We start from the raw sequence: 14628 nt of genomic DNA, 5'->3' as shown, positions 1-14628 counted from the left end.
GCAGATTAAACTGAAAGTGTTCTTACATCTTCAGTTTACATCTCAAAAGTAACATGACATTAAAATCCTAATAAACAAACAAACAAACATCTCAAAAGTGAGTTAGTTATCTGTAAGATAGAGCTTATTTTAACCGCAGTCATACTGATTGGTTCGTATTTTAATTGTTAGTTAATTTTAAAGTCAGTATTTAGTTTTTAGGGTTTTCAATTTCCTCTCCTAACATTAAGCCACATTAAAATGTTAACGATTAGCTTATATCCTCATATAATTGTTTTATCAATGTTAATAAAAATGAAGTAAGTTACAATACACACATTTTTTGAATTTTAAGTGACTAAATGTTAAACTGAAACTGCTTGGTAAAAAGCAGAGTAACAGGAAGATATTTTAGGAACCCTCGCCCCTTCCAAACGTAGAGCATGATAAGTGCTGCAATTTAAATGTGAGTTAACAAAGTTGCTGGGCTTTACAAACACACAACGGAACAAATTATTTAATGCTTTTATTGCATTATGGAATAAAATAAAATATGCATAAAAAATCGTTTTAAAATGTATACAAGATATTTACAGGCTAATTTTTGTAACAGTCACTAAAAATATGTTGTGCTGTCTTAAAAAGTTACAGTCACTGTACTAACAACATACACAAGAACTATTTTTCCAAAAGGAAAACTAACATATTTCTCATTAAAAGTCTCAGTAACTCTTACGTCAGATAAGTACAGAACACAAATATACAGAACACAACTCAACTATTAGTCTACACTAAACATTTACTCTACTCTTTAATTTCTACATCTGCATAAATACCTTTACATAAATAAATCTTGTGATAAAAATAAATACTAATTTAAACATTTCCCTTAATGACTGTATATATACCAACATTTAGAGTCCATATTAACCAGAATTGTAAAAAAACAACACATCTTCTCCAGAGCTAAATGCTCTTACTGTGAGTCTTTTGTTTAAAGAAAGTCATCAGACAGTTTACTCAGACTGTTTTCATGCTGCTGCTGCTGCTGGTCTCCTGTGAACAGCTATAAAGTTTGGCTGCTCGCATCTCAAAAGCATTCACCATCTGTTTAACCACCTCGTCAAAAAACACTGTTGCTAGCTGAGAGTGGAGCAGGGACTTGAACTCAAATGACACCTAGATCACAAAAAAAATAAAACAAGAGTTAATTATTTAAAAGCTAAACTTTCTATTAAAGTTATGTTAAAAAGAAACACTAACAAATCCACATTTAAATGTAATAAAATGATAAAACTAAATAAAAATGGATCATAAACATCTATGCACTGTATGTTTTGTTGATTGCTTTCATAAGTACTATAAATTATCTTATTTAAAGGTCTTTGCAAATTAAACAACAAATCTTTTTCATTTACATTTTCAGAGATGGTCCTTTTTTAGAGAAAAGAATTTGTGGTTATGTATTACCAATATTTCCAGACTCTATCTGATCAGACACTGAAGCCACAAAACATTTATGCATGTCTACGTAGTGCAGAATTTAGGTCCGAGAATCTCACTTCAGCACAGTTAATAGTGCATTTTGTGTTAAAGGTTCACTGAAAAGAATGAGGCAGTTACAGGATTAACTACAAAACCACTGGAAGGCTGTATATCAGTATAAGACAGTCACATATTTAAAATACGTATTTATAAATGGAATTTAGCAAGGGCACAAGAGAGGTGCAGCAATCCAGCAATAGAATCATTAACCCCTTTTATCTTCAGTCATTTCGTCAATGAGACCATAAATCCTCTGGAGTCTAGTCGTCTGTCCTAGTCATACCTGTGTCTCTGTCTGTAATAAAAGGATAAAAAGATAATCGGCTCACTGTCTCTGTGAGGACTCGGATCTTCACTGCTGGATATTTTAGAGCAGAGGTAACAGACCTGAGCCTGTTAAAAATAACCTTTTAATCTGTTTCTTTCTACTAGGAGACTAGGAGTTAGTTGTTAGTCTCTGTAAGACGGGAAGGACAGTAATAAAAGGTGTTAAGACAAAAGCTGTGTTTGTGTAATCATAAAACGTTGTGCTTATAATACCTACATAGAACTCCACATTACAGGAATCACATTGATTCTCAGGACCAGGCGTGAACTGCCACAATGTCTCGAGGTGACTGAAGAGTGATCCATTTGTACACACAGCCTAAAACACACACAGCAATTAAGTAATGAAAAGCTTTCAATTACTCTGTTCTGGTCTGACGCAATGTGATTGGAAAAATCCAATTAAGCCTCTAGAACATCCAGTAACTTTCTTAAACAGAGTATTAAACCTTACCTAACCTAGTGTATCATGTTAATCACACATATCCTACCCCCCAAAACTAATGATGCTGGTACTTACCCTGACTTGGTGGTTAGGGATGACAGTAACCTCAGAGATATAGCGCTCACTGAAGGGAGGGAATCCAATTTCCAATTGTGCTTGTACATCTCCATTCATCCCTTTCATAACCTTTGACTTCTTGCACCAAGGCACAAAATACTGGTACTGGTCCACACTGGCTACTATGTTGTAGATCTGCTCAGCTGAGTACCTGCAAAAAAACATCTACATGTTTCTCTGTTTTGAAGTTTACAAATATGTGCATATATGTCTGTCAACTTACCCTATAGTCCGGTTTTCAAAATACTCCATTCGCCGTGCTGTAATGGGAACAGCCAGATTAATGAAATTTCGGGTGGAAAGGACAGCTGGCATCAAAGGTGAGGGAAGTAAGCTGGCATGCTGCTTCACCAGTGAACCAAATAAGCTCAGATTTCTAGCAAGGATACAAAAGAATAAACAATTACACAAACACTGACATTTATAGCTATTTAAAACTACCTAACAGACTGCTAGCAGTTTACACATTTTAGACAGTTCAGACATACACAGTCAATACAGATCAATTCAAACAATAGTAGCAGTTTAGTTAACAATGTATTAGTTTTAATACAACATATTAAAATAAAATAAAACATAATATAAGCTAAACATTTTTCTTAAATATTACATTTCAGCTCTCAGCATGTTTGGCTTTTCTTACTAATCTAAGCAAGAAACCACTATTTCATGTACTTTTTAGTAGGTTAAGACAAAACAGGCCTCTTTAGCTTATCAGAAAAAATTCTCCTGCTGTAGTCATAACAGTCATCATCATCACCAGTAAGGAATTAGAAGGCCACATCACAAAGTCAATGACATTATAGAACTGTCTGTATACCATCTAAATTATTAATCTAAATTAATGTTGGTTTTACCCAACATTTAACATTTTCCGAGAACCCACAATAAAGTCTACTAAATAAGTTTTTCATTGGAATTAACGTGTGAAAGGATTCTTGTTGGTTCTCTGGACAAAAAAGTGTCCCAATCATTCAGTCATTGCTCTAATAGCACATAAGTGAGAGAAACACTTTCATGCGATTTCCCTTAAATGACACCAATGTAGTGAAGCTCACATTCTCTTCCAGCAGCCAGCAAGAGCCTGATCCTTAACCTTATTTCATTTTTTTATTTGGGCTGTGTTAATTTACAATAATAACAAAAAACAATAAACAATATGCCCTAATGAAGGGCATCATTCATTCATTAAATTAGGGTTGTATTGGCTTTAAGTGAATTAACAAACCAGTTGTTTAAAAGAGTAGAACACACAAAATGAAAAAGAAAAATAGCCCCTGTTTTAAAACCAGCACATTAAAGCTTAATTGACTGAAGTTCAGGTTATTTTCTGTGTTCTTCACTGTGTTGTTTCCCTCCACAAGTCCAAACACAGACAATCAGAAAAATTAGGACCCACCACGACCATGAATAGTGGTGGTAAAACAGACAATAAATCAATGAGTATCAAATCAATCAAGTGTACTTCTGGTCCCATGAAAAAAGAAACAAAGAAAAAAATCGAGACTGACTTCCTAAAAATACAGAAGTCAATTAAGTCAAATCTGATTCTTTACTTTAGAGCTTCAAATGTCAGAATAAACTATTTATTCAACATTTAATTTATTATGCAGAGTTCAGTGGAGGCACAGTGTTTTGTACATCAGTATTTAACAATCTACAGTCACACATATTACAACATATTACAGGCAACGTACAGCAAATTACAATCAGTAGGTATATTAAAATATTAAAATACAAGGTGCAAAGTATTAATTTAAAATAAAAAGTGTTCTTACCTCACTTTGGCTTGGTTTAAGGTTTTCCTTTTGACACCTGATAAGCGAGTCTCAAACAGCTCAGCCAGTGTTCTTAACAGCAGTGTGTTAACTTTTGTCCCCATAAGTTTCATTTAAATAATTAAAAACTTAAATGTGTCGCTAAACTGAGCAGCTCTGGTTTTGTTTACAACCGGTTGTAAAGGAACGAGAATCTTCACCGACTGCTCAGTTAGAGGAAGAGTCAAAGTTAAAGACATGATATATGTTTTACATCCACTAGAGGGCGCTCACATGAGTCTAAAATAGATTACATTAAATAAGGTGTTATTTGTGGAATGACTGAACTCACAAGATACAATATAAATACAGCAAGTTTAATATGGAATAGAATAGAATGGAATAGAATAGAATAGAATAGAATAGAATAGAATAGAATAGAATAGAATGCCTTTATTTGTCATATATACATATACAGATACAGTACAACGAAATTCTTTCTTTCCAGAGCTGGGGTCAGCCATTGTACGGCGCCCCTGGAGCAGAGAGAGTTAAGGGCCTTGCTCAGGGACCCAACTGTGGCTGCATGGCAGAGCTGGGATTTAAGCTCTCAACCTTTCAGTTGATAGCACAAAGCTCCAATTTCTAACTTGTTTTAATAGATCAAATAATTCAATTTCTTGGTTGTTATAGCCTTAAAATAAAATAAAATAAAATAAATAAAATTTTTTAAAAGGCTTTAAGGAATTAATGAGTGAGCAGAGACATGAAAGTACACTCGTAAAACTTAATCATAAAAAACTTTTTTTAAGTAGTTTCATTTGAAAGAAAAAAAATGTACAGAAGAGCCAAAAATATGAATTAGATCATTATACAAAACATGTAAAAATACTTTTTTTATTACAATAAAGTAATATAGCTTCTTTTTTCATTACAAGAAAACATCTCAAAATGCTTGTTTGTGGTAACATGTCATAATAATCTATAAACAGAAAAAGGCTTACAACACAGAGGAATTTCTTCTAATAAAAGAACCCTGTTATGTAAATTACTCATCCTGCACATTATCCTTTACAGCACGAGAGAAGATAAGCTTGCTCATGGCTTTAATGTACTGCGAACCGTCAAGATGCGTCAGTTTGAGGCTACTCAGGGGGAGCAGAGCACTGTTAGTGTAGTATCTGAAGACTGGAGATGGATCCTTAATCACCTCCAGGAAGACCTGAGTGAGAGACAGATGCCCTGTTATACCAGAACTCTTTACATAATCCAACTATGTTTTTAATCACTTCTCATTAGAGGTCTATACCAAATCATTTTAGAAGTGCTACCATATACACAGACACCTTATAATGAATAATAAGAATCCAAGAGAAGGTTCTTTAAAGCAGTTTTTACTTCAAGCCCCACACTAAATATATATACTATAATTGTATGTCCTAAAATCTTCTAAGATCACACAAAGCCACAAAGAACACAAATAATCTGCTACCTTAAATGTTTACATTATATTAATGGTCCTATTTTTTGACAGGGCACTAAATAACCTATTGTGTAACCTCTATCTTTAAGAGTGTAGTATATTAAATAATAAAAAAAAAAACTAAAACAATAAATACCTCAATTCTCCAGATTTACCTGCATGATGTCAACTGTGCTCACCTGGATAATATCATCAGTGTCCTGCGCTGCGTTCTGAAACATCATCTCACAGTGCTGCAGGTACATCTCATACAGACGTCGTGTGAGTTCATCCACTTCCACAGAATCATCACTCACCTCAGTTTTTTTCAGGTTGTTTAGGAAGTCTGTGTTCACTGGCCCACACTCCACCAGACTCACACTGTCATGAGAAAAAAACATTTATTTGCATTATCATTTAAGTTCATTTAATTTCACATTTCAGCCTGGGTTAAAGAGATGCAACTTTACGATGTCACAAACACAAACATTGAACTCACTGGATGTTAAAATGTTGTAGCAAAATGGCCAAGCTTTCACAGACACCCTCTATTGCGAACTTGCTGCCACAGTACACCTCATTAAAGGGCAAGCCTATGGGGCACATATACACACATAGCATTAGATTCAAGAAACTTCTTTTTATTTCAGCTATATACATGTGCATACTAAACAAAACCAAGTTTTTCCAGGACCATGGAGCAACAAAGAACACAAAATGCAAACATTACAGTTTAGATAAAAACAGTTTAATATATACAAGGACCTACAACAAATACAAGGGATTTTTCTAACCTAAAAAGTGAAGGGGGTAGGACCAAAAGACACTACATGACCAAGTGACAGAATAAGCTTGCAGTGGCCTTCGAGGTAGACAAAACTAAGCCAGTCAAAACACACGGTTAGTTAATATAGTTTACCAGAAAACACAGTTTATCATTAATATGAAATGGGTTTGGAAGTACACATTGTATTGTAAAGCAAATCTTTCCTACCAGATAAGCTTCTTATTCATCTATTATGGTTTCCTTTATTTGTTACAAAGCCAAATAAACCTAATTCTAATAGATTTAATAGATCTAATTCAATGCTTTTCACCTTGTAGTCCTCCCATGCTTCCAGTAACCAGGATCTGTCCTTGTCTCCTTCTTTTCATGTCAGGTAGAAATGTCTGAATAGTGCGAATTGTACCCAGCAGATTTACCTCCAGGATTCCTCGCATAGTGTCCTCTGATTGTGCCTCCAGAGGGCCCATCAGCCCTATACCTGCATTGCATACTAGCAGAGAAAAAAAGAGAGAGAACTTTGTACCTGCGTGCATTAACTTTACCCTCCACTGCAACATATTTACCTAATATAAATTTACCTATAATTAAAATAGTGAGATTTAAGACATACTTTTATTCTTGCTATTTAAATGTTACTGAGTAGCCCTTGCTCTCTTTCTCACCCAAGATGTCCACTCTGCCCTCAGTAATTCTGCTCTGGGCAGTCAATATGGATTGCTGGACAGTGATGTCCATCTGCAAAACAGCCAGGGTGTCCTTGTGCAGACCTTGCACACTCTCCAACAAGCGCTGCTTCTTATCCAGATTACGCATGGTGGCATAAACTAAAACAACACACAGAAAATTAAATGCATTATGCACAGCAGCAAAAAAACCTCATAACGTAATTACAAAAAAGTCCCTCACTTAATATAAAATTTTATCAAAGATCTAAAATGTTAATGTTCACCTTTATATGATTTTAATGGATCTGATGCAAGACGGATGGCCAGGCTAAGTCCAATCCCTGATGAGCAGCCAGTGATAAGAACTACTTTTTGCTCCATCAGAACCAAACTTGATCCACAGTACCAGATTAAATAGGAAAGTGAGGATTGCAGGCTGAGGGATGAAACCAGAAATGCTGTATTGTTCTGGAGCGATGTGAGATGCTGCTCTGAGCACAATATGTTGTGTCTTTCACTTTTAGTCTTTCGGGGAGGGTGTTTTAATTCCTTACTTTCACAAGGCCAAACATTTTTTGTTCCACATTGGATAGCTCAACAGGTGCATATACACTACATATACACCGAGGCTAGTCACACACACATACAGAACTGGCTCTTACATTCTTTTTCACACGCACGCACACGCACACACACACACACACACACACACACACTTTGCTGTCTATTTTTAAAAATATTACTGTCCCTACTTTTACATTTTCAGCATTTAGTGGATGCTTTTATCCAAAGCGACTTACAGTATTGTGACAGTATACAATCTGAGCAATTGAGGGTTAAGGGTCTTGCTCAAGGGCCCAACAGTGGCAACCTGGCAGTAGTGGGGCTTGAACCGGCAACCTTTTGGTTACTAGTCCACAGGCACGTGCACAGATATCTTTGGGGGCAGGTGCTCAAGCCAAAAAAAAGGGCACCCATCGCCAAAATTATTAATAAAAAATAAAAAAAACGCAGTAGGATATTTAACTTATATTTTTATTTTGTTAACACAATAAATACACATCTAATCAAATAACTCAAATGATTAAATTGCATAAATAAATAAAAAACAGGCAAAAACAAGGCCATATTGTGCGCGCTTTTTCCCTCATTTGCTTTACTGGTAGATGGCCTAATCCAGGATAAAAGAGAGCTGCCACCCTGAGCTGCTTGGTGTAGTTCCTTTTCTTTCTGCTTTTGTAACCTTTCTTTTCTTGGCATTATGCTGCAAAATTTGTAAATGAGATAAATCAATGTTGTGCATAATAATCAAGAGTGACTTACTGAATCGCCATAAAGGGGAGAACACAGTATACATCACTTTACTGTTTTCTGACAGAGTTGAAGCATTACACTAATAATATACCATTACTAGTATCAATTTACCTCACCAGACTGTCATGTAGCTCAACTTAAGACCTACCTTTGATTTCAAATCAGAAACCCACTTTGGGTAGTTAATGTTAACAATGGGCCTATTATTATGCCAATAAAATCAAATAGACAGCTAAATAACATTTTCCTATTTATTCATCATTTTTTTGTATGCTGTTCTATATCATAGAGCATTATATTTAGCCTCTACATATATTAGTTTGTAATGTTAATTACCTAGCAAAATTATTCCTCATTTGTAAACCTCAACTGTTGAAGTATAAATGCTTGCATGAAAATAACTCCTTGACTAAAGGTGACTTTTCCTACACAGCGTTCCTACACAGGTAATTTTTATTTTTAAATATTGATGAATGTAGAAAAAAATTGGGCTCCAGCAGAAAGTGCACTTTTCTCATCCAGGACAAAAGGGCAGGTGCTTGAGCACCACTAGGGGTCTATCTGCGCACGTGCCTGCTAGTCCAGTACCTACAACTGCCCTACGACTTTGGAATTTTGGAATTTAAGTGTTTTATAAGTTTACCATGCCACAATTGAAAAACTAAGAAAAACAGTTAATGTGCAAGATGTTGATGCTGTAGAGTTCGTTATTGTCACTTATTTAAGGACTAGTATGCAACAATTCAGTCAGTTTTCATAATCAGTCAGTAGTGAGTCAGCAGTTTTGTGTTTTCACATAAGACCATCACATAAAAGCACCCCCCCCCCCCCCCCCCACGGCCCCCCTAGGAATACAGTATAGGTAACTCAAATTGAATATGAAAAAGAAAAGGACTGAATAAATGACATTTAAGCAGAGCAAATGCCTTAAATGGTGATTCTTTGTTGATCTGTTTACGTCAAACTCAAGAAAATGTAGACTGAAAACTGCATAAATAAAATGTTGAATTCTATTTTCTTAATGCCCACAATGCACATTTGGGCAGAAAGTAATTGGCCCCTCTAACATAGCCTCTGGCCCCTAATATAAGGAAAAAGAAACTGCTCGAACTCTCCAGAAGAAGCTCCTCTGGTTGACGTCAGAGGTGGGCGGGACTTAGTGCTCTGTCTGTTCTCTGATTGGTCACTTTCACAGGCGCTCTGTGGAACTGAGGAGAAAGAGCGAGAAGTGAGTGGCTGCTTCCACCGCTGTATATAAACACCAGCATGAGAGAGAGAGGGGCAACAGGGACAGAAAACACAGAGGAGAGAGAAAACTGCACCAATAAAGATCAGGACAGCAACAGCCTGAACTACTGCAACTTATCTTCATATATAATATCATCCTAATACATGTAAGTACAATCTTTATAACCTCTCTATCTCTATTTGGTGGGGCGGCTCAGTGGGTAGCAAGAAGGTCCTGGGTTTGATCCCCTGGTGGGGCAGTCTTGGTCCTTTCTATGTGGAGTTTGCATGTTCTCCCCATGTCTGTGTGGGTTTCCTCCGGGAGCTTCGGTTTCCTCCCACAGTCCAAAGACTTGCAAGTGAGGTAAGGTAAGCCGTAGCCTAGTGGTTAAGGTACTGAACTAGTAATCAGAAGGTCACTGGTTCAAGCCCCATCACTGCCATGTTGCTACTGTTGGGCCCTTGAGCAAGGCCCTTAACCCTCAATTGTTTAAACTGTACACTGTAACTGTAATGTAAGTCGCTTTGGATAAAGGCGTCTGCTAAATGCCGAAAAAGTAAATGTAAAGTGAGGTGAATTGGAGATACAACATTGTCCATTACTGTGATTGACATTAAACTTGAACTGATGAATCTGGTAACCAGTAACTACCTGTTCTGTCATGAATGTAACCAAAGCGTGTAAAACATAACGTTAAAATCCTAATAAATAAATCTCTATTTGGTGTGTGAAGCTTTACTACTGAAATAATATATACGTATATACTCAAATCCTGTCTAAATTCAAATAAATAATTTGCAACAAATTTTAATATCTTAGTATTTGTATTACTTATTTACTGGTTATTACTTATTTACACCGGTTATGTTGGTTTAAGATTGTCACCATTTTGCAATTTAGAAAAACAGATGGATTAACTATTGTTTATGTTTTTTAATGTCATTGTAGACATCCAACAGCCACAATTAAGATGTCCCCGGCTAAAGGAATTGCTATTGGCATCGACCTGGGCACCACCTACTCCTGTGTGGGGGTGTTTCAGCATGGAAAAGTGGAGATCATTGCTAACGACCAGGGAAACAGAACAACACCCAGCTACGTGGCCTTCACAGACACAGAGAGGCTCATCGGAGATGCTGCAAAAAACCAAGTGGCCATGAACCCCAACAACACAGTTTTCGATGCCAAAAGGCTGATTGGCAGAAAGTTTGATGATTCCGTTGTGCAGTCAGACATGAAGCACTGGCCCTTTCAGGTGATCAGCGATGGAGGCAAGCCGAAGGTTCAAGTGGAGTACAAAGGAGAGAGCAAATCCTTTAACCCTGAAGAGATCTCCTCCATGGTTCTTGTGAAAATGAAAGAAACTGCAGAGGCCTATCTGGGGCAGAAGGTTACAAATGCTGTTATTACAGTCCCTGCATACTTCAATGACTCTCAAAGGCAGGCTACTAAAGATGCTGGGGTAATAGCTGGACTGAATGTCCTGAGGATCATTAACGAGCCTACAGCTGCAGCGATCGCCTATGGTTTGGACAAAGGCAAGAAGGGAGAGCAAAACGTTCTGATCTTTGACCTGGGTGGTGGTACCTTTGATGTGTCCATCCTGACCCTTGATGATGGAATCTTCGAGGTGAAAGCCACAGCAGGAGACACTCACCTTGGAGGAGAGGACTTTGACAATCGCATGGTCAACCATTTTGTGGAGGAATTTAAAAGGAAGTACAAGAAGGACATCAGCCAAAACAAGCGGGCACTAAGGAGGCTGCGTACCGCCTGTGAGAGAGCCAAGAGAACCCTGTCCTCCAGCTCTCAGGCCAGCATTGAAATTGACTCCCTGTTTGAGGGCATTGACTTTTACACTTCAGTCACCAGAGCCCGGTTTGAGGAGTTGTGCTCAGACCTCTTTAGAGGAACATTAGAGCCAGTGGAGAAAGCCTTAAGAGATGCCAAGATGGACAAGGCCCAGATTCATGACATTGTCCTAGTTGGAGGTTCTACCAGAATCCCCAAGATCCAGAAACTCCTGCAGGATTTTTTCAATGGCCGTGAATTGAACAAGAGCATCAACCCAGACGAGGCTGTGGCTTATGGCGCTGCAGTTCAGGCTGCCATACTAATGGGTGACTCTTCTGGCAATGTCCAGGATTTGCTGCTGCTGGATGTGGCTCCACTGTCCCTTGGCATTGAGACAGCAGGAGGTGTCATGACTACACTCATCAAACGCAACACCACCATCCCCACCAAGCAGACGCAGACCTTTAGCACATATGCAGACAACCAGCCTGGTGTTCTGATTCAGGTGTATGAGGGTGAGAGAGCCATGACAAAAGACAACAACATGCTCGGGAGGTTTGAGCTGACGGGCATCCCACCTGCTCCACGTGGAGTTCCTCAGATCGAGGTGACACTTGACATTGATGCTAATGGAATTCTGAATGTCTCTGCTGTGGACAAAAGCACTGGCAAAGAGAACAAAATCACCATCACCAATGACAAGGGCAGACTGAGTAAGGAAGACATTGAGAGGATGGTGCAGGAAGCAGATAAATACAAAGCAGAGGACGATCAACAAAGAGAGAAGATTGCTGCCAAGAATTCCCTGGAGTCATACGCCTATAACATGAACAACAGTGTAGAAGATGACAACATGAAAGGCAAAATCAGTGAAGATGACAAGAAGAAAGTAACTGAAAAGTGCAGCCAGGCGATTTCATGGTTGGAGAACAACCAGCTGGCTGATAAGGAGGAGTTTGAGCACCAGCTAAAGAAACTGGAGAAAGTCTGCAACCCTATCATCACTAAACTCTATCAGGGAGGGATGCCTACTGGAAGCTGTGGAGCTCAGGCACGATCTGCCTCAGGAGCAAACACTCAAGGGCCAACTATTGAAGAAGTGGATTAAAATATGAACTATACGTGAACTAAACCTTATACATAAATCTTAATTATTTTGTCCCAATTGTTTTCTGGTCTTTTTGAATAGGTACTATTACTTTTTTCAGATCTAGCTATCTGTCTGTCTATCTAATTGCATTACAGGTTAAATATAAGGCTGAGTAAATATAAACTGGGAACATGATAAATATCTTATTTTGCAATAACAATGATTGTAACTGAAAAATAATGAGTTGTGCAAAACAGAACACTCACATACTTGTAAATATTGTCAATATACTTATATGCTATATAATGTAATTCATTTTTGTAGCAGCAGTTGTCTTCTTCTTGTGTTTAGATCTGAATGTTTTGATGTAAACTTTGTATTAAGAATGAAATAAAGTATTTTCAATTTACTGTAATGCCCTGAATGTTCTTCTATCTCAGAGAATAAATAACGTAATGTTTTCCAGCTCAGTGATTACTGGGGGCTAAAAAGAAAATACCAACTGTTAGCCAGCAGAGGTCAGTATTTCTGTGGTTATTTAAGGTAATGTGGTCTTCCTGTCAAAGAGCTTTCTCCAAAGAGCTTTCTCCAAAGAGCTCATTTATGAAAGCATTGTTTGCCCATAGAACTGCTGCTTGCTGAATGTTTTTAGTACCATTCTGTGTAAAACACTAAAGACCATTGTTCATGAAAATTTTCCATTTTCAGGTGTTCCTAATAAAGTGTCTAGTGAGTATATACTCTGTGCTACTGTATTTTACGTCCCTTTTAGCAGCAATGCAGATATGCTAATTAGTAACACCAAGAGACTCAAAGATATCCAGATTTTTTAACAACAGTAATTACATAGCACATAAGACTAAGGATGCTAAAAAACTGCCAAGGACCTTCAATCTGTCCTGACATCTGGATTTAGCTGGCACACAGCGTGTGACTTGCAAAAGAGAGATGTGATATCACCCTCCTGGCTTTAGATAAACCCACTAATAATAATTAGTTGGCTTCTTGTTGGAGACCACAAACACACAAGAGCGATATTTATTAATAGCTGTAATTTACAAATACCAAAGTACTAAATACATACCGGTACTGACTGTCATATGAGACTGTTGCCTATTCACCTCATTATAAATCGGCCTACTATAGGCATACTGTGTTGACTATTAGTAGGAACTGTTTAAGTGAAACATGAATCAAAATGCACTATATTAGTTTTAATAAATATAAAATGCTACAGTGTATTGCTGTAGTATTAAATTGGAAGGCCAATGTCCACTTCTACTACAGTATATACAGAGGATATACAGTATAAAGTAATTGACAACAGTAAGAATGTAAATTAATTATTAAGAGTAGTGTTACCACAGTCAGAAAATTGTAGGTGCCCAGGCAAAAAAGTCCATCCCCTTATAAAATTTTTGAAAAAATACATGTACATACTGTAGCACATCTTTACTTACTTGTGTGTTTATTTATGCATATGCTTAATACTCAATAGATTCAAATGTAACAACAAATATGAAATTGGAAAAACAAACGTTTACGAATAGAGTGTTTACCACCTGGGGTCTATCTGTGCATGTGCCTGCCAGAGAACACACCAGAAGTCAGCTGTATATGCAAACATGCAAAGCAGATTTTAGGGTGTCTGGATGGTATATAGATGCAGTAACCACAGGCTCTTGGCAGTGTGTATGTGTGATAATATGATGATATTACATGAAGTACAGCCTTTTGCATTATTTTCCACTGTGTGACTAAAGGGGGGTCCTTGGCATGGCCAATGTTGCCCTTTCTTCCCGGCAGTTCCAGAAATGTCAGGCCTGAAATGCAACCCCGAAAAACAAAGCTCAGGCAGAGAACAATAAAACTCGCAAGGCCTTCTCCCCCACCTTATCCCAGCCTGAGGAGTGCAATGAACATTCACACATGACTTTACTGCATGGATACACAATCCGCTCTGAACAGGTGCTCATCTCACATCTAAATCCATACACATGCATACGCATAAGCAACGGCCTTTAAATATTATTAGAAATTTGCTTAGATGCATATATTCATTCTGTAATGTCTAGCAAGTCATGACAATATTGTTATGAAATGATTATTGCTTAATTC

General features: G+C 37.4%; 3 protein-coding genes across 4 annotated transcripts; 1 reads left to right on the top strand and 2 right to left on the bottom strand.

Moving 5' to 3' along the window:
• Nucleotides 1-999: 999 nt before the first annotated feature.
• On the bottom strand, nucleotides 1000-4295 carry si:ch73-141c7.1 (coenzyme Q-binding protein COQ10 homolog, mitochondrial). Its single transcript, XM_062985017.1, has 5 exons — nucleotides 4192-4295; nucleotides 2637-2789; nucleotides 2372-2564; nucleotides 2069-2170; nucleotides 1000-1158 (listed from the first exon to the last, which is right to left on the bottom strand). The coding sequence occupies exons 1-5, from the start codon at nucleotides 4293-4295 to the stop codon at nucleotides 1000-1002; spliced, it is 711 nt and encodes a 236-aa protein (XP_062841087.1).
• A 923-nt stretch (nucleotides 4296-5218) lies between these two features.
• Nucleotides 5219-7465, bottom strand: hsd17b1 (hydroxysteroid (17-beta) dehydrogenase 1). Its single transcript, XM_062985016.1, has 6 exons — nucleotides 7369-7465; nucleotides 7082-7243; nucleotides 6730-6909; nucleotides 6132-6225; nucleotides 5833-6013; nucleotides 5219-5392 (listed from the first exon to the last, which is right to left on the bottom strand). The coding sequence occupies exons 1-6, from the start codon at nucleotides 7463-7465 to the stop codon at nucleotides 5219-5221; spliced, it is 888 nt and encodes a 295-aa protein (XP_062841086.1).
• A 2232-nt stretch (nucleotides 7466-9697) lies between these two features.
• Nucleotides 9698-14327, top strand: hsp70.3 (heat shock cognate 70-kd protein, tandem duplicate 3). 2 transcript variants are annotated; one of them, XR_010015657.1, is made up of 3 exons: nucleotides 9698-9792; nucleotides 10575-13028; nucleotides 14274-14327. XR_010015657.1 is itself a non-coding variant. In XM_063018448.1 (2 exons), the coding sequence occupies exon 2, from the start codon at nucleotides 10597-10599 to the stop codon at nucleotides 12526-12528; it is 1932 nt and encodes a 643-aa protein (XP_062874518.1). In that variant the 5' UTR covers nucleotides 9698-9792; nucleotides 10575-10596; the 3' UTR covers nucleotides 12529-13131. The 2 variants fall into 2 exon arrangements, 1 of the variants encoding a protein (XP_062874518.1); XM_063018448.1 differs by lacking the exon at nucleotides 14274-14327 and having other exon boundaries at nucleotides 10575-13131.
• The last annotated feature ends 301 nt before the right edge of the window (nucleotides 14328-14628 follow it).

This window comes from Trichomycterus rosablanca, chromosome 22, assembly GCF_030014385.1.
Source record: "Trichomycterus rosablanca isolate fTriRos1 chromosome 22, fTriRos1.hap1, whole genome shotgun sequence".
NCBI classification, from domain to species: Eukaryota; Metazoa; Chordata; class Actinopteri; order Siluriformes; family Trichomycteridae; genus Trichomycterus; species Trichomycterus rosablanca.
This window is presented reverse-complemented; position numbering and strand designations above follow the sequence as displayed.

What these genes read in the sequence shown, in the direction of transcription:
- si:ch73-141c7.1 (XM_062985017.1), bottom strand. Translation starts at nt 4,295, where the DNA reads ATGGGGACAAAAGTTAACACACTGCTGTTAAGAACACTGGCTGAGCTG. An exon ending in TCCCTAACCACCAAGTCAGG is followed by an intron (nt 2,171 to 2,371) that starts GTAAGTACCAGC and finishes TGTGTGTTTTAG; the next exon opens with GCTGTGTGTACAAATGGATC. An exon ending in CCTGTAATGTGGAGTTCTAT is followed by an intron (nt 1,159 to 2,068) that starts GTAGGTATTATA and finishes TTTGTGATCTAG; the next exon opens with GTGTCATTTGAGTTCAAGTC.
- hsd17b1 (XM_062985016.1), bottom strand. Translation starts at nt 7,465, where the DNA reads ATGGAGCAAAAAGTAGTTCTTATCACTGGCTGCTCATCAGGGATTGGA. An exon ending in TCCATTAAAATCATATAAAG is followed by an intron (nt 7,244 to 7,368) that starts GTGAACATTAAC and finishes GTGTTGTTTTAG; the next exon opens with TTTATGCCACCATGCGTAAT. An exon ending in GGGCAGAGTGGACATCTTGG is followed by an intron (nt 6,910 to 7,081) that starts GTGAGAAAGAGA and finishes TTTCTCTGCTAG; the next exon opens with TATGCAATGCAGGTATAGGG.
- hsp70.3 (XM_063018448.1), top strand. Translation starts at nt 10,597, where the DNA reads ATGTCCCCGGCTAAAGGAATTGCTATTGGCATCGACCTGGGCACCACC.